This window comes from Gadus macrocephalus, chromosome 14 (assembly GCF_031168955.1).
Source record: "Gadus macrocephalus chromosome 14, ASM3116895v1".
Classification (NCBI taxonomy): domain Eukaryota; kingdom Metazoa; phylum Chordata; class Actinopteri; order Gadiformes; family Gadidae; genus Gadus; species Gadus macrocephalus.
Window position 1 is genome coordinate 14,905,742 of NC_082395.1, and position 20,800 is coordinate 14,926,541.

Here is a 20,800-nt window from a genome sequence, read left to right on the forward strand (position 1 = left end):
AAACCAATTAAAAGCTTGACTAATAAAGTCACAAACTGGTCTTCAATATATTTGTACCTTCTCAGCGTTGGAGCGGATACACTTGACAAAGTAGGGCTCGGAGTGGCCCAGGGTTTCCATTAGCTTGTTGAGGGAAGCCTAGAGAGCCCAACACATACACAATATATCAGAGACAACAATAATATGCCCATCTCTAAGGATATGATTTAAGATTCAAGATTCACAACGAGGCCTGGATTACCTCAACTTCTATTCTATCACTTTTAGTTAGATCTAGATGAGAGACCCTAACCCAAATACGCGCCTATTGGTTAAGTCCGTTAGCAGGAACAAAAAGCAGATGAAGGGAATTTGAAGCATTTGAAGCGTTTCCTTTAAAGCTGCACAATGGTCGTTTTCCAATTGGCAACCTCTAGGGGCTGACGTTGCAGCTATAGTTAGATATATACATTTTCTGATTAACTGATGACCCCCTACCTACATTGGTGGAGGGGGTAGTGGACCACACTAAAAAGATTTATATGGAACAATTCCCTTGACGGATTTATTTATGGATGGGCGCGTTATATTCTTGAGGAACTTTCTAGCCAAGATATTTCTTTACGTCATAAGTTAAAGATTTAAGGGCAGATTTAACATGCCAGCATATTTAGAGAATAGCGATTATTTTAAGGAATTCTTAGGAGTGGGAGGTTAACCAGTTGGGATTTTCTTGGCACGCACAGCAATACAACACTAGAATCGGAGAAGAACCTGGCTGATGCACTGTGCCCGCTCAAAAGAAACAGCTCATGCTGTTAAGTGATATTTTTGTATAAATAAAGTTTTGAAGTGCATGAAGCACATTGCTGGTGAACATGGAGGGCTGCAGTGTGATAATCCCCAGGCCCCAGGCTCATTCAATTAACTTATAATTATCTTAGGCCAATAAATGTAAGTTGTGTCTTTCTGTGTGCAATCATGTGTTCATTTTTGTGTGTATGCGTGTATCAGCATGTATTTGTGTGTACATGCATGCGTGTGTGGATCGGCATGTTTGTGTGTGTGTGTGTACGTGTGTGTGTGGATCAGCATATGTGTCTCTGTTTGTGTGTGTGCATGGGTGTGTGTATGAGCACGTGTGTGTGTCGGAATGCTGCATCCAACCTGGAACTGCGCGCTAATGCTGGGCGGCTTCTTCTTCTTGTGCAGGTGGAGCAGGGACTTGGTGATGCGGTCGTGTAGCGTCAGCTTGCTCAGGTACTTGAGGGACTTGACGTCCAACAAGTGCTGCAGGAGAGCACACGGTCGCCTCAGCAACATGGCTAGCAACAGCACTGGCAGTGTGCAAGTCCCAGAAAACACTCTAGCAGGGTGGGGTAGGGGGGGGGTGTAGCGTGGGAATTACCTTTGGGAGGAGAGGCTTGGGTTTGTAGTTTTTGTTCCTCCTATTGAAAAGCAATGGAAGCACGCATCAAGAAAGGAAGGCTTAGTATTGCCAATGAAATTCTCTCCACATGGCACCAGAAAAATAGAATAGCATTAACCAAATGCTGAGACTTTTCCCCAAGACATAGAAATAAATACTAAAAATACGATTATAATATTCTCATGTTATGAAGTAACAGAGCACATTTGACATCATATGAAAGCTGGATCCGAGTCTGGGGTTGAGGGAGGTGAGGTGTGAGTGTAGTGACTGACATGAGGATGCCCTGAGCTCTCTCCAGCAGCTTGCTGCTGGTGGAGTTGATGAAGATGCCGTCCCCTTCCGTGGTGGAGATGCCGGACGATAGGCGACTCTGCTGGCCCACACGCCCGTTCAAGCCAGGAATAGGAGAACCCCTGTGGTACACACGCAGTTTACTACACACGTAGTTTCCTACGATTCAAGCCCTAAAACATTCTGGAAGAAATTGCCTTTCTTGAAGATGAGGATCTTTGAAGATTTCCATTTAGTTTTCTTTTGCAGCACTTTTGGCAGTAAGTGTTATTTCTTCCAGCGATACAAACCATGTCATCACTGACGCCCAGTTCATTACATTCATAATTCTATATGAACGCAAATGTTAGGGCTTTCGTCTGTGGGCCAGAGGCTCATTCACCATTGTGATAACTGATTCGGTGATAGACAGGGACTTAACAGACATTTACAGGAACATCTTTGAGATTGACATGTGAACCAAATGTGTGTGATAAAACAATGTTGTTTATCCACATTGAGCCACAATTTCAACGAGACATAATCCTGTTCAACTCCACGTCACACCACCGACCATAACCGACATTGCGGACTCTTAACATTGTTGCAATCATTTCTTCAATGTAACATTGTACTGTATGATCTGCAGGGTCGATTTTTTTCTATGGTCAGAAGTTCATGCAAAGCCTCAAGCCTCAAGGTGTAAACCAACCCAGTGGACCTGAAAGCAAACACTGGTCTTCTTTCTACATAGTGGTCAGGGCTGAGTGGTGAGGCCGGTCAGGCACTAGCTACAACCACTTGGTTTGTAAAGTCCTGAAGCGACGGGATGGGAGAGAGGAGGGGAGCGGGGAGGGCAGGAAGAGAGATGAGAGCTGAGAAGAAAGGATTTGATGAAAGGAGAAGCGATGAGAAGAAGATCCGCTGGATCAGGCCCTTCCTCACGAGGGAAGCAGCTCAGCTCCTGGTCCACGCGCTCGTCATCTCCCACCTCGGCTCCTGCAACTCGCCCCAGGCTGGACTCCCTGCCTGCGCAATTAAACCTTTGCAGCGTATCCAGAACGCTGCAGCGCGCCTTGTATTTAACCGACCTCAATTCCATCACCTAGACTCTACATAGCCGGGGAGGTAATGCACAGAGGTCTTAAGTCCCTCCCCTCCTACTGGTTGTATGTTGTACGTCCTGGCACTTAATGTACGCACTTATTGTGTGTCGTATTTTTTTAGTTATAGTGCTTAGTTATGTTGCATCTTATCATAGCTATCTAAGTTGAACACGGGGAATGGTTTAACCTAGCGATTGTCGGTGCTTTGTTCTTGGTTCTATGAACATCCTTTTTGTACCGACAGAGATATATTGTGTCACTTTCTTATGACAAATGTACTTATTGTAAGTCGCTTTGGATAAAAGTGTCTGCTAAGTGCCCTAAATGTAAATGTAAGAAAATAACAGTGAAGAGAGAAAGAGGGAAAAGGTAGAGGACAAAATGGTAATATAAAACAGAGTAAACTGAACCAGAGAATGAGCATTACAAAAACTAGGTTAACAAATATTCTGTGGCGGAAAAAATGCATGTGCAACTAGATGAAACCAAACACTGAGCTCTTGTGGCTATTAGAAATAAGGAAATGGCTACAACAGCAACCATCCGTCATGAATTGGGTCAGAGCAGAGGAGTTTATTTTGACTTCTACAATTGACAGGAATCTACCCTGCTGTTGCCAGCCCACACACAGAGTTACTTTAAGGTCAGAAGTAAAATAAACTCTCGGAACCGAATCAATTGGGAATGCCTCTGGGCGTTCTGGATAGAGAGAGACAGCAACAGGAGATTGAGCGGGAACTTGTATTTAACGTCTCTCAAAAATGGCACGACACAAAAACCCATTGGTCCAAATTTGAGTAGTCAATTCCAATGTGGATTTGATCATTATGATTCAATTATGACAAAAGTACTTTAACAGATAACATTGTCCAATGCTGTGCGCACAGAGCCCATCACCTTGTCAATTTATAAAGTATCTACAGTAACCAGAATCCATTCTGATCCTTGTGGATTGCATTTGCAACCCAAAAGAGGCTCAGATGGAAACGACTGATCCAGCTCAGGGTAAGATTGTTTGAGCTCTATCCCTCACGCTCCCTCCTCTACCCTCTATACCTGCCACCTACCATAACGTTACCCTCCAGTGTCTAGTCTCCATCTCCAACTCTATCCTATACCTCCAACACTATTCTCCGTCCTCAAGTGGCGTAACACCATACATTATAGTGGACAATAAGCTCAGCTACAACCATCACACCATTGATGCTCACAAACGCTGCCAACAGACACATCAGGAAACTTAAACACAAGTCTGTGCAACCACACCCCCTTCTCCTCCTTTATTACAGCATTGTCGAACTAGTGCATCTGTATGCATTAATCTGCTTTTACAACATATTCACAGTAGTACATCGATATAGGCTTTTAAAAAATCCCTCACAAGAATCACCATTCCCAACCTATCAGACCGCATCACCTCCGCCCTGACCCGTTAAGAACACATCATCTCACATGACCCAGAGCGCCCGCTCCTCCAGCCCTGCAACCTCCCAATCCCCGCAGATGCCGAAGGGTCCGTCTTAGCAAAAGCTTGGTCCCATCTCGCTCCGTCCTCCACCCTACGCTCTCTATCCTCGTTCCTCTAACCTGGCCCTTGAAGAGGGCCCTGGGAAGTTTCCAGAACGCCAGCCCTCTTCACAGTCCCACGGGCGGAGTACATAGCACATAAAGCACAGGGCGTAGAGCAATAAAGGGATCTGGGGTCACAGTAAACATATATAAGGTTTCCTCCAAGATCGAATCATCCCCTCACACTGCATCCTTTTGCAGTATAGAGAACGCTGCCGTTTAGGGCCTTGCAAGATTGATTTAATGCTCAGCAAAGAACCAGACCAACAGTCCGCAGTAACAAACGTCTCTCCCATTGTCCACTCCATCTGTTGGAGCAGAGATCACTGTGGTTCCACGGTGATGGAACCACATCTGCTGCTGGATCCCTGGGAGTCCATAAAGCTGTGTTATGTCCACTCTGGATATCCGTTTGCGGAAAAAAACCCAGACACACGGGTGCGCACACACACACACACGCACACCCCAAGAGGCTCCTTGATGAGAAGAGGTATTTATCCCCACCACCACCGACATCCTGCAGCACATATCTCTGGTAGGACATCACTAAGCCACCACCTGCATGGGGGGGAGCTGACTCTAGTGAACACTTAGGAAGCAGCGATGGATGAGAGGGAAGAGGCCAGCCTGGCTATTGCCAGATCAAGCTCAATCGTAGATTGCACGTTGGTATGGGGAGGCTGCTGTCATTTTCGCCGTCGCTTCCTTGTCGTCATTGTGTTAAACCAGCCAATAGCGGCCGAGGGGGAAAAGCCAGCTTGGGGATTGTCTCCCACAAAAACGTATCGGAAGCAGAAAGAAATGTATTGCTCTTCTCCAGACCCTTCTGCAGGGGGAATTCAAATCGCCGGCAGAATGGGTTGGGGGTACCCAGTCTAGGAAGAGGCAGGAAGTGATGGGAGGCTACAAGCTACGGGTGTGCAGATCCCATGGGGCAAAGATCACGAGTGGGATCCCGTTCAACTGTCTTACAAAAAGAATGGCTGCGTTGTGCAATTGGTGTCCGCAGGGCTGAAGTAGGGCTCAAATGGTGGGAACCTTTATGACCAGTCCTTCTGCTTTCAGTGAATCATGGACATTCTGTGCAAAAGTCACCCCTTGTAACAACAGGGGCGCTTCCACACAGAAATACTCCCATCTCCAGTAACTGTTTAACACTGAACTAACCAACAGACCAGTACGACCAGAGGGTTAGAAAAGGTGTTTTTTTAAGATTGGGGATTGGTTATCAAGGACATCAGAGGCTCTCACCGTGGCGATCTCTCGTTGAGTGTGTTGCTGCCCTGCAGGTCTGAGAGGGGGGTCCTGGGACTCCGCCTCGCCCCGCCTGATAAAAAACACACACACACACACACACAGGATGGTGATACGTTAAGCAACACACACACACACACACACACACACACACACACACACACACACACACACACACACACACACACACACACACACACACACACACACACACACACACACACACACACACACACACACACACACACACTTTATGGTGTAGAAAAAAACAACCAACCAGTAATTAAACTGATGACCAGTTTAGATTAAAAGTCAATATTTCTAAATTAGTGAAAGTTATGGTTTCAGTTTATCCAGAAGAGGAATTGATTGCAGGTCCGCATGGAAATGGATTAGTTAAGCCTAGTATTATTTGAAAAGAATAAAGAGAAGAATGATAGATTTATTGGCCGTGTTGCCTAGTGTTGTAGGAGGAAATCAAAGGCGTTGTCTCATCATGTAAGATGCTGCTGATCAGGCCCGGTGCAACGAGGGGGAGTTAAGGGGCATCGCCTCCTCAGACGACCATCCTCACCTACTTAGAGAAAATTAATATGTTTAAAATAATTAGTTTTACTTGCAAAATAATATTTCATCTTATTTTGCCCCACAAAACTACTTAGTTCCAAAGTAACAGTTTAGTCTACATTTGCAAATCAATTTCATTGGTTATTGGGGTAGCTAGAAGTTCAAAAAGTCAGAATTAACGGTCACACAATCATACTGTCATTGTGATCAAGCAGTTGCACTAGTTTAGCAATCCGGTTTCAAAAGGATATTCTACTGGGACATATACTTTTTTACTTTCGTGCTGGCGAGGACTGCCGTCACTTTTAATGTACTTAGCTTCGGTCTATTTAAGCGATATCTTTACCATTGCCATAGCTGATTAACCCTTGGTTTGTCGCATTGTATTGCAACTATGATAAAGTTATTATAGAGGTTCATATAGCATCGGGTTTTGACGGTTTTTGTGCGTATTGGCGGAGCACTGTGTGCGTTTGTTTGATAGCACTACGTCTGTGATTGTTTGTCGGCGTACAACAATGCGCGTTTGGTTTTTGGAAACGCCCCCTCTCCATATTTCGTTGCTCCCTTACTGTTGTAAAGCTAACGATATTGCCAGCAATAAAGCCACATAATGCTGTTCCATTGGTTTCAGCCAGAAGCCTAGATACCATGAAATCTCAAGGAAACATAAGATCTGTTCTTTGGAGGATAGTAGGATACCCCCCAAGTCTTTGCAGCATTCCACTTGCATTAATAACTAGTCTGCTTGTATGTTTCATAACAAAGTGACTAGCATGAGGCACTTGTTTTTTTTACATCAATTTCTGTACGTACATACTATTTTATTCACAATGTGATTTAAGTAGGTGATATAACAAACCACATCTGGATACAAAGTAGGTGACACACACTTTGCTTAAGAGTTTATTAAAACCAAAACCACTTGTGTAGTTGGGGTCACCTCGAGGTCAAGAGACGGTCAGTGCAGTGAGTTGATTTTTTTAATTTCTGTGCACAGCATCACCCATGCCCAAAACTATTCCACAACAGAGAGGACATGGTGGAAATCCAATCAACACACACACCCCCCCCGCGAAATGTACAGGTGCATCTCAATGAATTAAAATATTGTCGAAAGTAAAAAATGTGAAACTCATTTTATATAGATTCATTCCACCAAAAGTGAAAATATGAAATATTTCAAGCCTATATTTGTCTTGATGGTCTTGATGATTATGGCTAACAGCTCAGGAAAACCAAAAATTTAGTATCTTCGAAAATTTGATTATCACATAAGACCAGTAAAAAATGATTATTAATACGGAAATTCCAGCCTTCTGAAAAGTATGTTCTTGATTATGCAGTACTTGGTTGGGTCTCCTTTCGCATGAATTACTGCATCAATGCGAAGCGGCATGGAGTCAATCAGCCCTGTTGAGGTGCTATGGAAGCCCAGGTTGCTTGGATAGCGGCTTCCAGCTCGTCTGCATTGTTGGGTCTCATCTTCCCCTTGACAATAACCCATACATTTTCTGGGGTTCCGATCAGGCAAGTTTGCTGGCTGATCAAGTACTGTGTTCCTATGGTCAGCAAACCAGGTATCAGTACTTTGGCAGTGTGGGCAGGTGCCAAGCCCTGCTGGAAAATGAAATCAGCATCTCCATAAATCTTGCCAGCAGAAGGAAGCATTAAGTGCTCTAAAACGTCCTAGTACTTAGACCAGGATTTTTCCGCTCAGTGGCGCGCTTGCAAAATCGATCAGTAAGATAGCACCATGTATCATTTGCGCCGGAACACGCCTCCGCTTTTTCGCCGACACGCCTCTTAGATAGGGCCCATAGCCTCCTTGTCGAGGGTGTCAACGACTTCTGCACAACGGTCAAGTAAGAAGTCTTCGCCATGATTTTGAAGCCATATGAACCAGACTGAGAGACCATTAAAAGCTTCAGGAAACCTTTTCAGGTATTTTGAGAAAACCTTGAGTCTACATTATTCAACTTGTTCACCATATAAAAATGTTCTGAGATACAGAATTTTGGGTTTTCATCATCAATCATTTCTTCAATCATAAATATTAATACAAATAAAGGCTTGAAATATTTCACTTCGGTTGCAATTAATCTATAGAATATATGAGTTTTACTTTAAAAATCGAATTACTGAACTTGATTAACTTTTCCACAATTTTCAAATTGATTGAGATGCACATGAGCCCATATCCGGAGACCAGTGTTCGTTAACCCAAGGTTAAAAGGTCTTAGCCATGCCCAAGAAGCATGCAACAAACAAACCCGGTGTTAGTGAAGGAATGGCAGACCCCTGCCACCATACAGCATGTGACATGCTTGGTCGTAAGAAAGGATGGGATAAGCTTGGCGCAGAAAGAGCTGTGACCAACAAGCATCATTACTCGTCATCATTCAATCAACTCTATTATTAAATGATAGTTTTATGTGGGCCCAATCGCAAAAAATAAAAACATTTACAATCTGGTGATGGTATGATGTTGCAAGCATTCTAGATATGAAGCTTTTGAACTCCTGTGTTGGGAAAACACTTCGAACACTGGAGAAGGCATACTTGCACAAAGCATGGCTGTGCAGACACAACTACAAGATGACAATGTTGGTCTACCATCTCCCTTTAGTTTCCCCCCACCGAAACCCTGGGGCTCTAGCTTGAAAATGGGGAGGATAGAGTTATTATGGGATGGCAGCCTTACTGTACTTCTCGTCCTTGCACCTCTGCAGGATCTCTAAGCTCCTCTGATGCACAGGGTGCTGCAGAAAGCTAAAGCTATCCGCAACGCTCAAAACGGCACAGGGAGCAGCGCCATCATGCCCTTGGAGAAGCAAAACAACATCACATGAAGAGAGAACAAACAAAATGAACAGAGGAGAAGAAGATCAACAAACACAGGGGAGGAAAAATGAGAGGGAAGGAGAAGGGAAGGAATGGAGAGAAAAAGAAAAGACAAAGATCAATTAGACAGTGAAGTTGAGAAAAAAACAAGAGATGCAATCGTCTACGAGAGAGAAACCTGTGCAAGACTACGGTTTTCACATAGACCGAGAGACATTCAGAACTGAAGGAGGAGGCGACAGTGAGGTTATTAATTCAACTATAAAAAGGTGTGTGAAGGAAGCTGGCAGTCTATTCAACACTCCTTTAGGTCTGGATAAACCATTGGTTCTACTAACGGGGATTTTGCATGACGCGTAATTAGTTACTGAGGTGCTATGATTTTATGTAGGTGGGCAAAGAGCAATCTAGTCACATCTACCACATCTAGCGAGAAAAGGGTCAAACTTTTTTGCATTTCCATTGACCGGCTAAGAAAGAATGCTGAAATAGACTGATTTGACTGAACAGGTCGAAAAAACTAACTATTACTACATTCATGGCAGCACTTTAGTATTGGTTTTCTACTTGTTCTCTACTTCTGAACATTTCTGATACACTACTGTGCAGTAGCGCACTAGAGCTGGCTCAATACACAAGCCATCTTTGTCGAGGAACAATTAAGGAAATTACAGATCCATCATCCTTCACAATAAGTAATGCATTACAAATTTTTCAGAGAATATGTGACGAGCCTTCTTGTGTTTCTACATTATGTAGCTATGAATATAATCCTAAGGACCATGGTAAACTAGGAATTGGGGACCCTGCCTCATGGAGTCCCCAACGCCCTCCTCTGCGGTTCGTCACCTGTGCTTTTTTTGCGCTGGTGTCTCTTCCCAGCCTCCCTGAAGGCAACCAGGGCCCTGAAGTAAGCCCGCAGCACCGCCCAGCGGAACGTGGCCGATGGGTCGATGCCAATCAGCCCACCGATGAAGGCGTTCTTGCTGCTCTTCAGCAATGCCACGATGTCCGGACGCATGTGATCCGTGTTCTTCTCCCTGAAGTCCTGCGAAACAGCGAGAGCGAGAGATTAGAGTATTACATATCACATTCACAAATAGCACAGTTTGAGTCATACATGAGGGCTCTCCGGAAGACTGTTACCTAATTCCAGTAGCATTTGTTTTACATTTCATTCATAAAACATTTATTGTGATATAACAAAGTTCAAGTGGTTGCCTAACAAGATATACTTTACATGGTTGTTTTAAAAATACGAAAATAATTATTCCCTACTGCAATAATCAAGGGGCGATAAACCACCATGATGGAAAACGGATAGTGTTTTTTTTACTTTGAGGTTTTCTAACAATAATTTGAGTACCCCTAGCCTGCCTATGGTATCCCAGGTATCCCGCTACGCCTTTGAAAAAACAAACCTCAGATGCACTGATTTGGAATTTGGCCCCCTATGTCGTCATATGGGGCCAGGTAACCTCCCCTTTCTCTGCGTTGCCCGCCCAGAGAATTTGGCCCGGCACTGAGCTACGACCGGGAGAGTGCCACATGTGTGTGTGAATACACACACTTTAACGCAAGCACTGTACACTTCTTTGTTATTTGGATAACCGTTCTGCTGTTGGTGTTGTTGCGCATAACATGCAACATCATAACGTAAAGCGTTGGTGAAAGACTAGACTGTTTAGGGTTCTCTAAGTCTCTGGTAGCCACTTCGACAACAGGACTCGTAGTGGGGCTTATCTCGGCCTTGGTTGAGAAGCAATTGGGGGAAACGAACGTTGGTGTTTGACCCCCTGAAAACCAGATTGAACCGAGACATGGAGAAGAAAGGGATTGTTCACCACGATTGTCGCCCGGGCTAGATTGTTGCCCGTCTCAACCATGGCCCGAGATAACCCCCATTATGAGTCTCGTTGTGGAAGTACCAGGAGTCAGCAAATGGCAACAATTCCTTTCTCCTCCATGCCCTGGTTCAGTCTGTACTTCAGATTGAAATGGAAGTGGAAGAACCAGAGAAGTCGTTTGAGATTCATAATATCATCCGGAGACGCACACAGCTTTTGGCCGTGATAATATATATAATATTATATAGATACTATATAAAATGATATTATTTAGATATTGAGCTCCAAGGCTCCCGCCGGAGCAACCAGAGTGTTCTGGAATATTTACAGAACACGTCCAAAAGCTGTGTGCGCCTCCGGATGATATTATGAATCCGAACCATTGCGATTCATCCACTGTAAACACTAGGGCACGGTACGGTGGCCGCAAGCTGCTCAGGGCCACAACCCCCACCCTCCTCCTTGACCCACCTCTAATAACAGCACGTTTGTGGAAAGCTCATTGTGGGACTGGCTCGTAGCAGCTATAATTCTGCACCAAGGCGGATTTCTTGAACATCCTCAAGTGCTGTTTTAGGGGCCTACTCACACCTATATAAAACCATCCATAAAGTAGCATGCCATGGGACCTTTAAGCATTAACAATTTTTTTTCATCTTTTCTCTGCTGAGCCAGTCAAGGAAAAAGCGATAAAGATTTCGCAATTTGATCAAAAATCCACCACGGTGCTCATGACCAGTACATTTAACATTCAAGAATTTGAACTGCTAGTCTCCATCTATGTCTGTGAGCATGCCCATTGGTGTCTTAACAGAGTTATTTGTCTGCGTTCCAAACAGTTAAAGACCACCCCACCTACACATACCCACAGGACGTATTGTAATGTTGCTCTGCAATTATCAACAAATCCTTTAAACTTTACTTAAACGGTTGTTTGTCATTATACAAGTTTGTCAGGCATCCCTCTTTCCTCGTTCATGTCTAGGTTTCTTCCTTGATAACTAAGACCATTTTTCGTGGCCTTAGGGCTAGGGGTGTCTCACCTTGATGCCGTATTTGACCTTGCCGGCGTAGTGTCGGATGATGAAGGCAGGCTCCATGACAGCGGGAAACTCCATGTAGCTGTTCCCTTCATGCTGCCGCTTGAACTTGTCCAACAAGGTTTGGTTGCTGGCTTGGGGAAAGCTGAACCATGGGCAACAAAATGGAAATAGGTAAGATTTAAGAGCTATAAGAGCTGTAAAATGTGAGGAGTGCCACAGCCATCCGTCAGCCATAAGTGAGTGAAATGCAGTGTAAGAATATCTGTTTTGAGTTAAGCCCGCCTGCCTCTGTATGAGAATATTCTGAGGATCCATCTTGACGTCAATCACAGGTTTGTGAAATGCAACACATCTCAATTTCAGGAAAGAAACGTGGGGAGGGAGAGAGCTGAGTGATTTTTTCTCGAAAAGCAGTAAGTTCTGAGAGTTTAACTTTCAAACAGCAGCTTTAATGGGGAGAAGATGTTTGGTAGCACTAATCACATCTCATCAATAAGCTGTCAGTTAGCACCAGTTTAATTAGTCATCTAAAATGTGATTAGCCTAACACAAAATAACATCAGTTGTCTGCTACTGTCCACTGTTTAACCTTGGTCTATAGTAAAACAAAAAGAGATGAATAATGATTTTAGTCCGGTTAAAGGCATGGCTAGGTCAGGAACGGAACCGAGCTACAGAAACCATCATTCAATTAAGATATCTTCTTTGCTGGATGCCTGAGGTTATGAAGACCCAGATGGGAGAAGAGCCGAGACGGATATCGAAAGCAAAACGGGGCTGACAAACACTACGAACCTTAGTACTGTGGGGGTTAAAAGGCTAAAATAATTACTATCGTCATGTGGTGCAGCTCTGGATAAGGAGCATCACCAGGAGTCGCACAGGCAGCCAACTCACTTGCACTCTTCATCCAGCAGATGGAGCAGTGCAGTGGGCTTCTTGCTGATCAGGTTGATGCATCCGCTGTTGTCGATGTAGTCGATGTTGTGCCAGGTGATGCCCTCTGCTCTGTACTCCTCCTGGGAGGCGACACAAGGAACACAAACAGTAAGGTCCAGAACACCATGGCAGTGAGCCTTCATCTGCATCATGATTGAGATTTTACTTTAAATGCTCCATTGAGATATTGAATCGAGATTAAGAAACCTAGAAACAAGATAAGGATTGTTGGGGGCCATGAAGAACTAAGAGTGTCAGTGAACAGGCTTGGAGTAACAAGGGAGCAGGATGTTTTACATTCCCCTAAGTAAACAAAATTATTGGTGGCTGAGTTGCATGCTTTTCACACAGAGCTAGAAAACTCCTTGTGGTGCCCGTCTGGCTTCAAAGCGGTTTTATAATAAGTAAAATAAGTAAATAAGTAAAAAACATTAAAAAGCATTCTCAGTGTGAAGCGGTATCATTGCTGTTTCACCGGTTCATGGGAACACAAATTAACCAAGAGAGACATAATCCGAGAGAGGCTTATGAGAAATGAAGTGGAAGTGCTTCTCGGTACCATTTTCTCCAAGTCCAAAAGAAAGATAAATTCCTGTTGTATCATACACTTTTCTGCAAGAGGACAATAAGATAGTTGTCTAAATTAATTTAATTTTAGAAGGACCATACTGAAAGGAATCCAACAATATTTACTCCAACCACTCCTATCGTTTGCATGCAGTACTTGAACAGTAGATGTGTATGTTCTAAGAATACATGAGTTGACACTTCATCTGGGATGACTCGCATTTGATTTACGAGCAATGGCCTATATGCTCTCGTCAACTTTGTTGACATAATTGCTTGCCTCAGCTGCATCATCTAGAGTCAATGGGAAATGATAAAAAAAATGGAGTGAAAGGAAATTTCACCAAAAAGTGTAAATTAATTAATGTCGGAAAGCTCAAATATTATGCTGGCATTGGGGTGTATTTGGAGGTACAGCCATAATGTCAGCCTAAGCTGAACTATGCTCGTCATTTGCATAGCAAGCACAGTACGGTGGGAAATACTTAGAAGCAACAATTTGGTTTACACATGCGATTTTGAGTGACAAAATAAGGGGGGGAAGCAATCACTGAACGTGCATGCTGTAAAAACAACAAAGGGTTGGAGCCAGATGATACAGGAGCACTTATCACCGGCCACTATCATTATCTGAAAGGTGGGCAGATTGCTCAGCTGCAGCGCCTGTTGCAGCCCGCCGTGCAGTTAAAAAGCACAAGGTCTTTTCTTTGGTCATTTTGTCCGTCAAATCCTTTTTAAAACATGTCAGAGCATAATTTAAAAAAAGTCCCAAGGTACATTCACATATTTTGGCACGCTTTGAAGGTGTAATTCCCTCATGTACTACATAAATCTACTTCTCATGGGAGGATCAGGTCTTCCTCTGCAATTTGTGACAGGAGTATAATTCACAGTCCATTGACTATTTGTTATCCCAGAAATGTAAAGGGATACAAGCTGAACGCACTCAAAATTAATATAAACATAACTCTTAGTCTAGCATTATAACTTAAAGAATAATCTTTCTTCAACCAATTACTGACCATATAGATTCCTGTAAGTAACTACAAGCCATGAGGAAGCTGTGAAGAAGGCGGTGCCAAGTACTTATTAAGCTCAACTGTCTCGCTTCAGTAAGTCTATAAAAAAGAGGAAACAGAAACCTTGCATTGGGTTGGTCAAAGGAGGGTGCTGAGGTGAGTCATACGGTAACATTGCATAATCATCTTAAGCATTTCTAGATTGCTCAAAATCCAAAATTTGAAATTTGAGAGGTGTGAAGAAGCTTTAAAATGAAACCTGTCTGGGTTCTGCCAAGTGAATGCAAGGCAGTGTACTGTACCGTGAGCGAGTGGGCCGTTTACCTGCTCAAGCTTGAAGATGTGCTGGTTGAAGTAGTGCTGGAGTCGCTCGTTGGCGAAGTTGATGCAGAACTGTTCAAAGCTGTTGTTCTCGTAGTCCTCGAAGCCAAAGATGTCCAGCACACCAATGGACAATATCTGGGAAAACATAACAGTCGGGTTCAACTTATGGTTCGTGCAGGATAGATTTGCTGTTTAACAAATGGAGCGCTTTGTTAAATACCATACATGCAAGTCTCTTAATTTAAACAAAATTAAATGAAAGGAAGATAACCCAAATAGAATAGTTTGGAAAGGGGAAATACTGTTTGAGGCCCCAAGGATCAGATGTAGTTCATGCCATCTTATCTCATGGAAACGTCTGCTCAGACGACTCCGCCGTATTCCACACCTTGTTGTTGTCCTCCAGGTCTTTGTTGTTGAGCAAGGCATGGTTGATCCTGAACACGATCCAGTCAAACAGAGCACTGTACAGCGACTTTGCCATGGAATCCCTTACGGTGCCAGCCTGCAAACAAGCATGCATTATTATTGCAGAATATAGTCAACAATATGTTCTAAATGTTCAGTGGTTGATGATAGGAACCAATGATGTTGTTAATGTACTAAACATGACCATCTTTTTGTATGTTGTCATTCAGAAGCGCATTTGTAAATTGTTTTAAATTCTCAGAGAGAACAAGCGAGAAATAAGAACCAATCTTTTAGCATCATAACCAGTGGAGACGTTGAGGGCACCTACTAAACCCTGGGCATGAGCAGACAGTGTTAGCATGACTGTAGTGCCGAGTCCTGCGGTGTAGAACCCAGAATGTGTGGCTGGATGCTAGTCTGACCTCCGCCAACTTGTAGGGGACGATCAGCCTCTCTCCCACAGTCACCGTCTTTCGTGTGGTCAGGGCCTCGAGCAGCGTCCCTTCCTTCACCTTTCAGACGAAAAGGGATGAAAAATAAGCGTCCAAAACGGCCCGGTCAAAGTGCTTTCTTTTCCATCGTAGCCGCAGCAATATATCAAGTAGAAACAGTATAGTTTGTCTGCCGAAATTAAACTCCTGATATCCTCCCATGTGACTCCTCCTTTTCCGTGACCTCCATTGGCTCCCTGTAGTAGCTCGCATCAGATTTAAGATGATTGTACTAGCCTACAAGGCGGTCAATGGAACTGCCCATGCCTGCCTCCAAGCATAGAACACACAGCCCAGCTGCGCTCGACTACCTCAGCTGGACGCCTGGTACCGCCGTCGCTAAGAGCAAGCAAAGGTCGATCATCAAAGTCACAACTCTTCCCTGTTTTGGCACTGCAGTGTGGAACAAGCTCCCTGCTGATGTCATGATAGCCGAGTTGCTCACCAGCTTCCGCAAAAGACTCAAGACTCACTTCAGAGTTCACCTAGACTCTGCATAGCTTCCCCCCTTACACCCACACCCCTCTTACGCACTAATTGTATCTTGTACGTCCTGTCACCTTATGTACGTGCAAAATGTGTGTTGTACGTCCTTGCACAAAAAATTGTCCTTAGCATTGTGCAGCATCTTATCCTAGCTAGCTTTGTTGTATCCGGGAAGGGGTTAACCTAACAACACTTGGTTCTATGAACATCCTTACTGTACAGACAGCGATATATTGTTTATCTTTCTTCTGACATATGTGCTTAATGTAAGTTGTTTTTGATAAAAGCATCTGCTAAATGCCCTAAACGTAAATGTATGCAAAAAAACGGATTCTGCATTCAAACTGTTGGCACTGAGAACCTTCAAGAAGCATTTTGTGTATCGTTAGAGGTGAGGACCAATGGTTCTGTTGGCCTCATGGTTGATAGAACGCCCTCATCCCATCTATTGACAGAGAAGACTGCACTGTTCTATAAACATCCTGCTGCTTTAGAAATAAGATAGAATAGATATGTTTGTTCTGTTCAAATTGCACGCAAAAGTAAAACCAAGAGAGGCTAGGAATTTACAATCCACTGCACATACAAGTTATTCGTTCCCATTTAGAAATGGACTTGGAAATTGCAAGTACTACAACGAAACAAATACTAATAAGAGTGAGAAGTTAAAATAACAGAAATATGACATTCAAAGGCATTTTCCCAATTTTCCCACAGATTAAAGAAATGTTAATTTGAAAGAATTGTTACACTGAAGTTAGACCTTTATGCTTTCAATCTGATTTGTGGTGATTGTGTGTGTACGTGTTTGTGCATTATCTTTTGTGATGTGTGTGTTCACCTTGGTTGCATGCCTGCATACCTGCCTTTCGTGCTTTTGTGTGTGATGGTTACTGTGTCTACATGTGCATGACCATTTGCATTCCTGTGCGTTTTTTCTCGGTTGCGCAACAAGTACCCAGCAAACGTCTATTATGATGCCTATGACAAGTTACAGCTCTGCTGCGCCACACTCACTGCATGAGCAACAGACGGAAGAAGCTTTAAAGGGGACCTATCATACCATCAGGTGTGAGTGTGATTAGCCATTACAAGCCGTTTTCAAAATGTGCAGCATTGTGACATGACAGGTGGGCGTGTCCACCTAGATGTGTGACCCACAGATGAGCAATGTTTACTTCAGTCCACTGGGTAGGCTGGTAGACTGATCTATCCAGCACACATCTAGGTGGACACGCCCACCTGTGATGTCACAATGCTGCACATTTTCAAACCTGCTTGTAATGGCTAATCACACTCACACCTGGTGGTATGATATGCCCCCTTTAACCTCTCACTCTCAAAGCAGGGTCACATGGTTATAGATGAGGTCATTAAAATGCCTGCAGTAAAAATGTATCTCGATTTATTTGACAGGAATGGCTGAGAAACCATCCCGAATTCATCAAGTAAGCAGACCATCTGGTCTGCGTGGTTAAAGGCATGTTAGACGGAGGACTTTAGAACAACTGCAAAGAGACGCGAAACGTCTTTAGAAACGCGCTCCAGTTGTCCCCCTATTTATATAAACAGGTGCATCTCAAATTTAGAATATTGTGGAAAGGTTAATTAAGGTTAAGAAATATTTTACTGTGGGTGCATTGAATCGACATAATATACGAGTTTCACTTTTTAAATAGAATTATTGAAGTTAATAATTTTTTCCACAATATTCACATTTATTGAGATGCACCTGTATGAATAGAAACACAAACCAACATGAAGAAAGACAACATGACACCAATGACCAACTGATGGTAACTCACCTCCAACAGCTCCGAGACGATGGGCAGCACCTCCGGGTTGCAGATGTCGATGGCTTCATCCCGGTAGGCCTTCCTCTTATAGCGGATGTTCCCCAGGTGGAGGATGGCAGACAGCAGGGAGAAAATCCTGAAACAACGGACAGAGACGGGTGAGCCAGTGATACTGGTAAATTCGTTGCTCTGTAACATGTGCAATGACAATAAAGTTCTATCTATACTAGAACACAACGAGTATTTTAGATTTACAATGACTGCACACTTTCTCTGTGTCCGTGTCTCTGTCTGTATGACACAGATCCACCTGGAGAAACTGCCTGCAAGAAGGTGCAACTTTCCACGAGGACCAACTCTGACAGAGTGTGTGTGTGTGTGTGTGTGTGTGTGTGTGTGTGTGTGTGTGTGTGTGTGTGTGTGTGTCTCTCTTTCTGTGTTTGTGTCTGTGTGTCTGTGTATGCATGTCTCTTTGAATGCGTGTGTCTCTCTGTGTCTGTGCGTCTTACTGTTTGCGCGTGGCCGGCAGGAAGCCCACCATCTCCATGGCCAACTGTAGCCTCTCAAAGTCATGCTTCAGGTCCTCCCCCTCCACTGTGAAGCAGTCCTGTGACCACAAGAAGGACACTGCATGTCACCAGGTTAGTTACCAAGACAACGCACTTCAACTCATTCCCCCACGTGGGACAGGCTACAGGCTATGGTTGGCTACTGCAGCATATTATTCATAAGCTAGACATCTGCTGAACATCTTGTCTGGGCTTCATTGTGAGGTATTGGGTGTAGGGGCATTTGCTAAATTTGGACATCCCCAATACACAAACCCTTTGACATTTATACGGTTGTGTCAAACAGGGTGGGGGCAAAATTGTTCTCGATACATAAATGAGGGTCTCATTCTGTTTACTGTTTTAAAATCGTAGAATCGGACAAGACGAGAAACTGTAGCAAAGCGCAGACAAAGGAAGCAAGTCCTTCTGAAGGGAGGGTTATCATTATGAGGCATGGTTTTGTGCTGGTGGGGGGTGAGGAGGGGGTAGTACTCTGCTTTTTTTGTGGAAAACGGCGCCCGGCTTTTCCGGCAACGCAAACCATGGAAAACTGGCAAGCCGCAGAAAAAGGCTACATTTGTGAGTGAAGTTTTATATTACTGAGACGCAGGACAAACCAAACTGATGGAAAAGAAAAGGCAGATGAGGGGAGACTACCTCTGCTTAAGACAAGCCAGAGCCACACACACACACACACACACACACACACACACACACACACACACACACACACACACACACACACACACACACACACACACACACACACACACACACACACACACACACACACACACACACACACACACACACACACACACCGGAGTGTTTAGCCTTCCCAGGCCTCCTACCTAGGATATCTGGTTACCGTTAAAAGCTGCTCCCAGATCTCAGAGTTCTGTCTTAGTCACTGAAAACAAATGATCATCACCCGACGCATATTCGTGATTAATGGTGCATCTAGAAAGATCCTCATTCTATTTTCATACATTTTTGGATCAATATGTGAAGTGCATGTTGATCATCACAAAGGGATATCTCAGGCCAACAACTGTAATCTACAAAGACAGAACTATGTACTATCCATCCATTGTTTATGCGAGTATAACAGGGCAATCCTCAGAAAGAGAAAACCTTGTATTCCACACATCCACATGGTGTGTCTGACATTTGTTTCCACATGTCGGACATAAGCAGTTGTTCCTAACTTCACTGTGGATGCAATACTGATGCAACCCTTCAACCATCCTGTTGCAAGATGGTAGAGGATTTCAGACAAAACACCATTCATATTTCCTTTAAGAACCAAGAAAGTCCAATTCACAGCTGACGTATATGGACAATAACATGCACCGTATACATTGGCTGTTTACTAGATATAGAAATAGTAATATATCACGGATTTAACCTATCCTCAACAATATTATCGACACGTCAAACTACCACCAGCCAAAGAAAACCCAAATAAGATTCTCTTTGGTAATTGATTATCATTCAATGTAATTTCCCTGAAATGGAGAAAATCTTTTCTAGTTCCCTTTTTCATTTATTATATATGCCTCACAAGTCAGGAGTGCTCTCTACAACATTGTCTTGTTTTAGGATATTGAATTGTCAATGACTAATGACAACCTTATTGAACACAAACGCACAGCGCAGGGTAGAAACGTAGAACACACTGAGTGAACATCAGCATAAAACAGGGGGAAAAAACAAAAACAAAGCAATCAACCACCAAAACCAAATAGGAAGTGCCCCGAAAGAAACCCACAAAGAACCACAACACAAATATTTAGGCACAGGCAGCTAGGCTTGTTTGTGTTGCTTTGCGCAGAACGTGCAAGTGCTCATGGGAAGTGTTGGAGCACCGGGGAAGGGCACTGTGACTATGGGGGTGAAACTAAGGTGTTCTTCAAACACACTGAGCCCACGCGCGGTGGGGGGAGGCTGAGGATACTGACCGGCTCGCTCTCACTGTAACTGTCCCAGTGCCGGTGGACTTTCTTTTTCATCTGGAAAGGTTGAGGTAGAGTGGATTGCAGGGTTAGTGTTAAGACAGCAGCATTCTAATGGACACACCAAGGCCGGGATGTGTAGCAGATGGAAAGTCAGACGGAGAGATAAGACTGACAGTAATAAGTATGTGCATTTGAATACAAGAGCGTTTGGCGCACACGCACTAAATTGTACTTATCCTGCAAGCATTTATTTTAGAGTTCGTTCATGAGATGATTCTGTTAGTGTATTATGATAGATGACAATGGCTTGTTTGTGTTGAACTATGAATGTATTACAAGCCGTGTAT

At 43.7% G+C, this 20,800-nt stretch overlaps 1 protein-coding gene and 1 long non-coding RNA gene across 8 annotated transcripts in view; one reads left to right on the plus strand and one right to left on the minus strand.

The window, feature by feature from the left end:
• LOC132471550 (uncharacterized) overlaps positions 1-20,800 on the plus strand; it is a 251,268-nt gene that overhangs the window by 180,414 nt on the left and 50,054 nt on the right. The window lies entirely within an intron of this gene.
• myo9aa (myosin IXAa) overlaps positions 1-20,800 on the minus strand; it is an 81,817-nt gene that overhangs the window by 18,617 nt on the left and 42,400 nt on the right. For 5 of the 7 annotated variants that reach the window (XM_060071742.1, XM_060071748.1, XM_060071745.1 and 2 more), the window contains 15 exons: positions 20,457-20,507; positions 18,454-18,551; positions 17,954-18,080; positions 15,594-15,683; positions 15,149-15,265; positions 14,761-14,895; positions 12,809-12,930; positions 11,912-12,053; positions 9,871-10,069; positions 8,882-9,001; positions 5,608-5,683; positions 1,684-1,824; positions 1,388-1,427; positions 1,147-1,269; positions 58-138 (listed from right to left, as the gene is read on the minus strand). In XM_060071742.1, the coding sequence (XP_059927725.1) occupies positions 58-138; positions 1,147-1,269; positions 1,388-1,427; positions 1,684-1,824; positions 5,608-5,683; positions 8,882-9,001; positions 9,871-10,069; positions 11,912-12,053; positions 12,809-12,930; positions 14,761-14,895; positions 15,149-15,265; positions 15,594-15,683; positions 17,954-18,080; positions 18,454-18,551; positions 20,457-20,507 (1,662 nt within the window). The remainder of the gene's footprint in view (positions 1-57; positions 139-1,146; positions 1,270-1,387; positions 1,428-1,683; positions 1,825-5,607; positions 5,684-8,881; positions 9,002-9,870; positions 10,070-11,911; positions 12,054-12,808; positions 12,931-14,760; positions 14,896-15,148; positions 15,266-15,593; positions 15,684-17,953; positions 18,081-18,453; positions 18,552-20,456; positions 20,508-20,800) is intronic. The other 2 variants (XM_060071746.1, XM_060071747.1) reach the window with 2 other exon arrangements.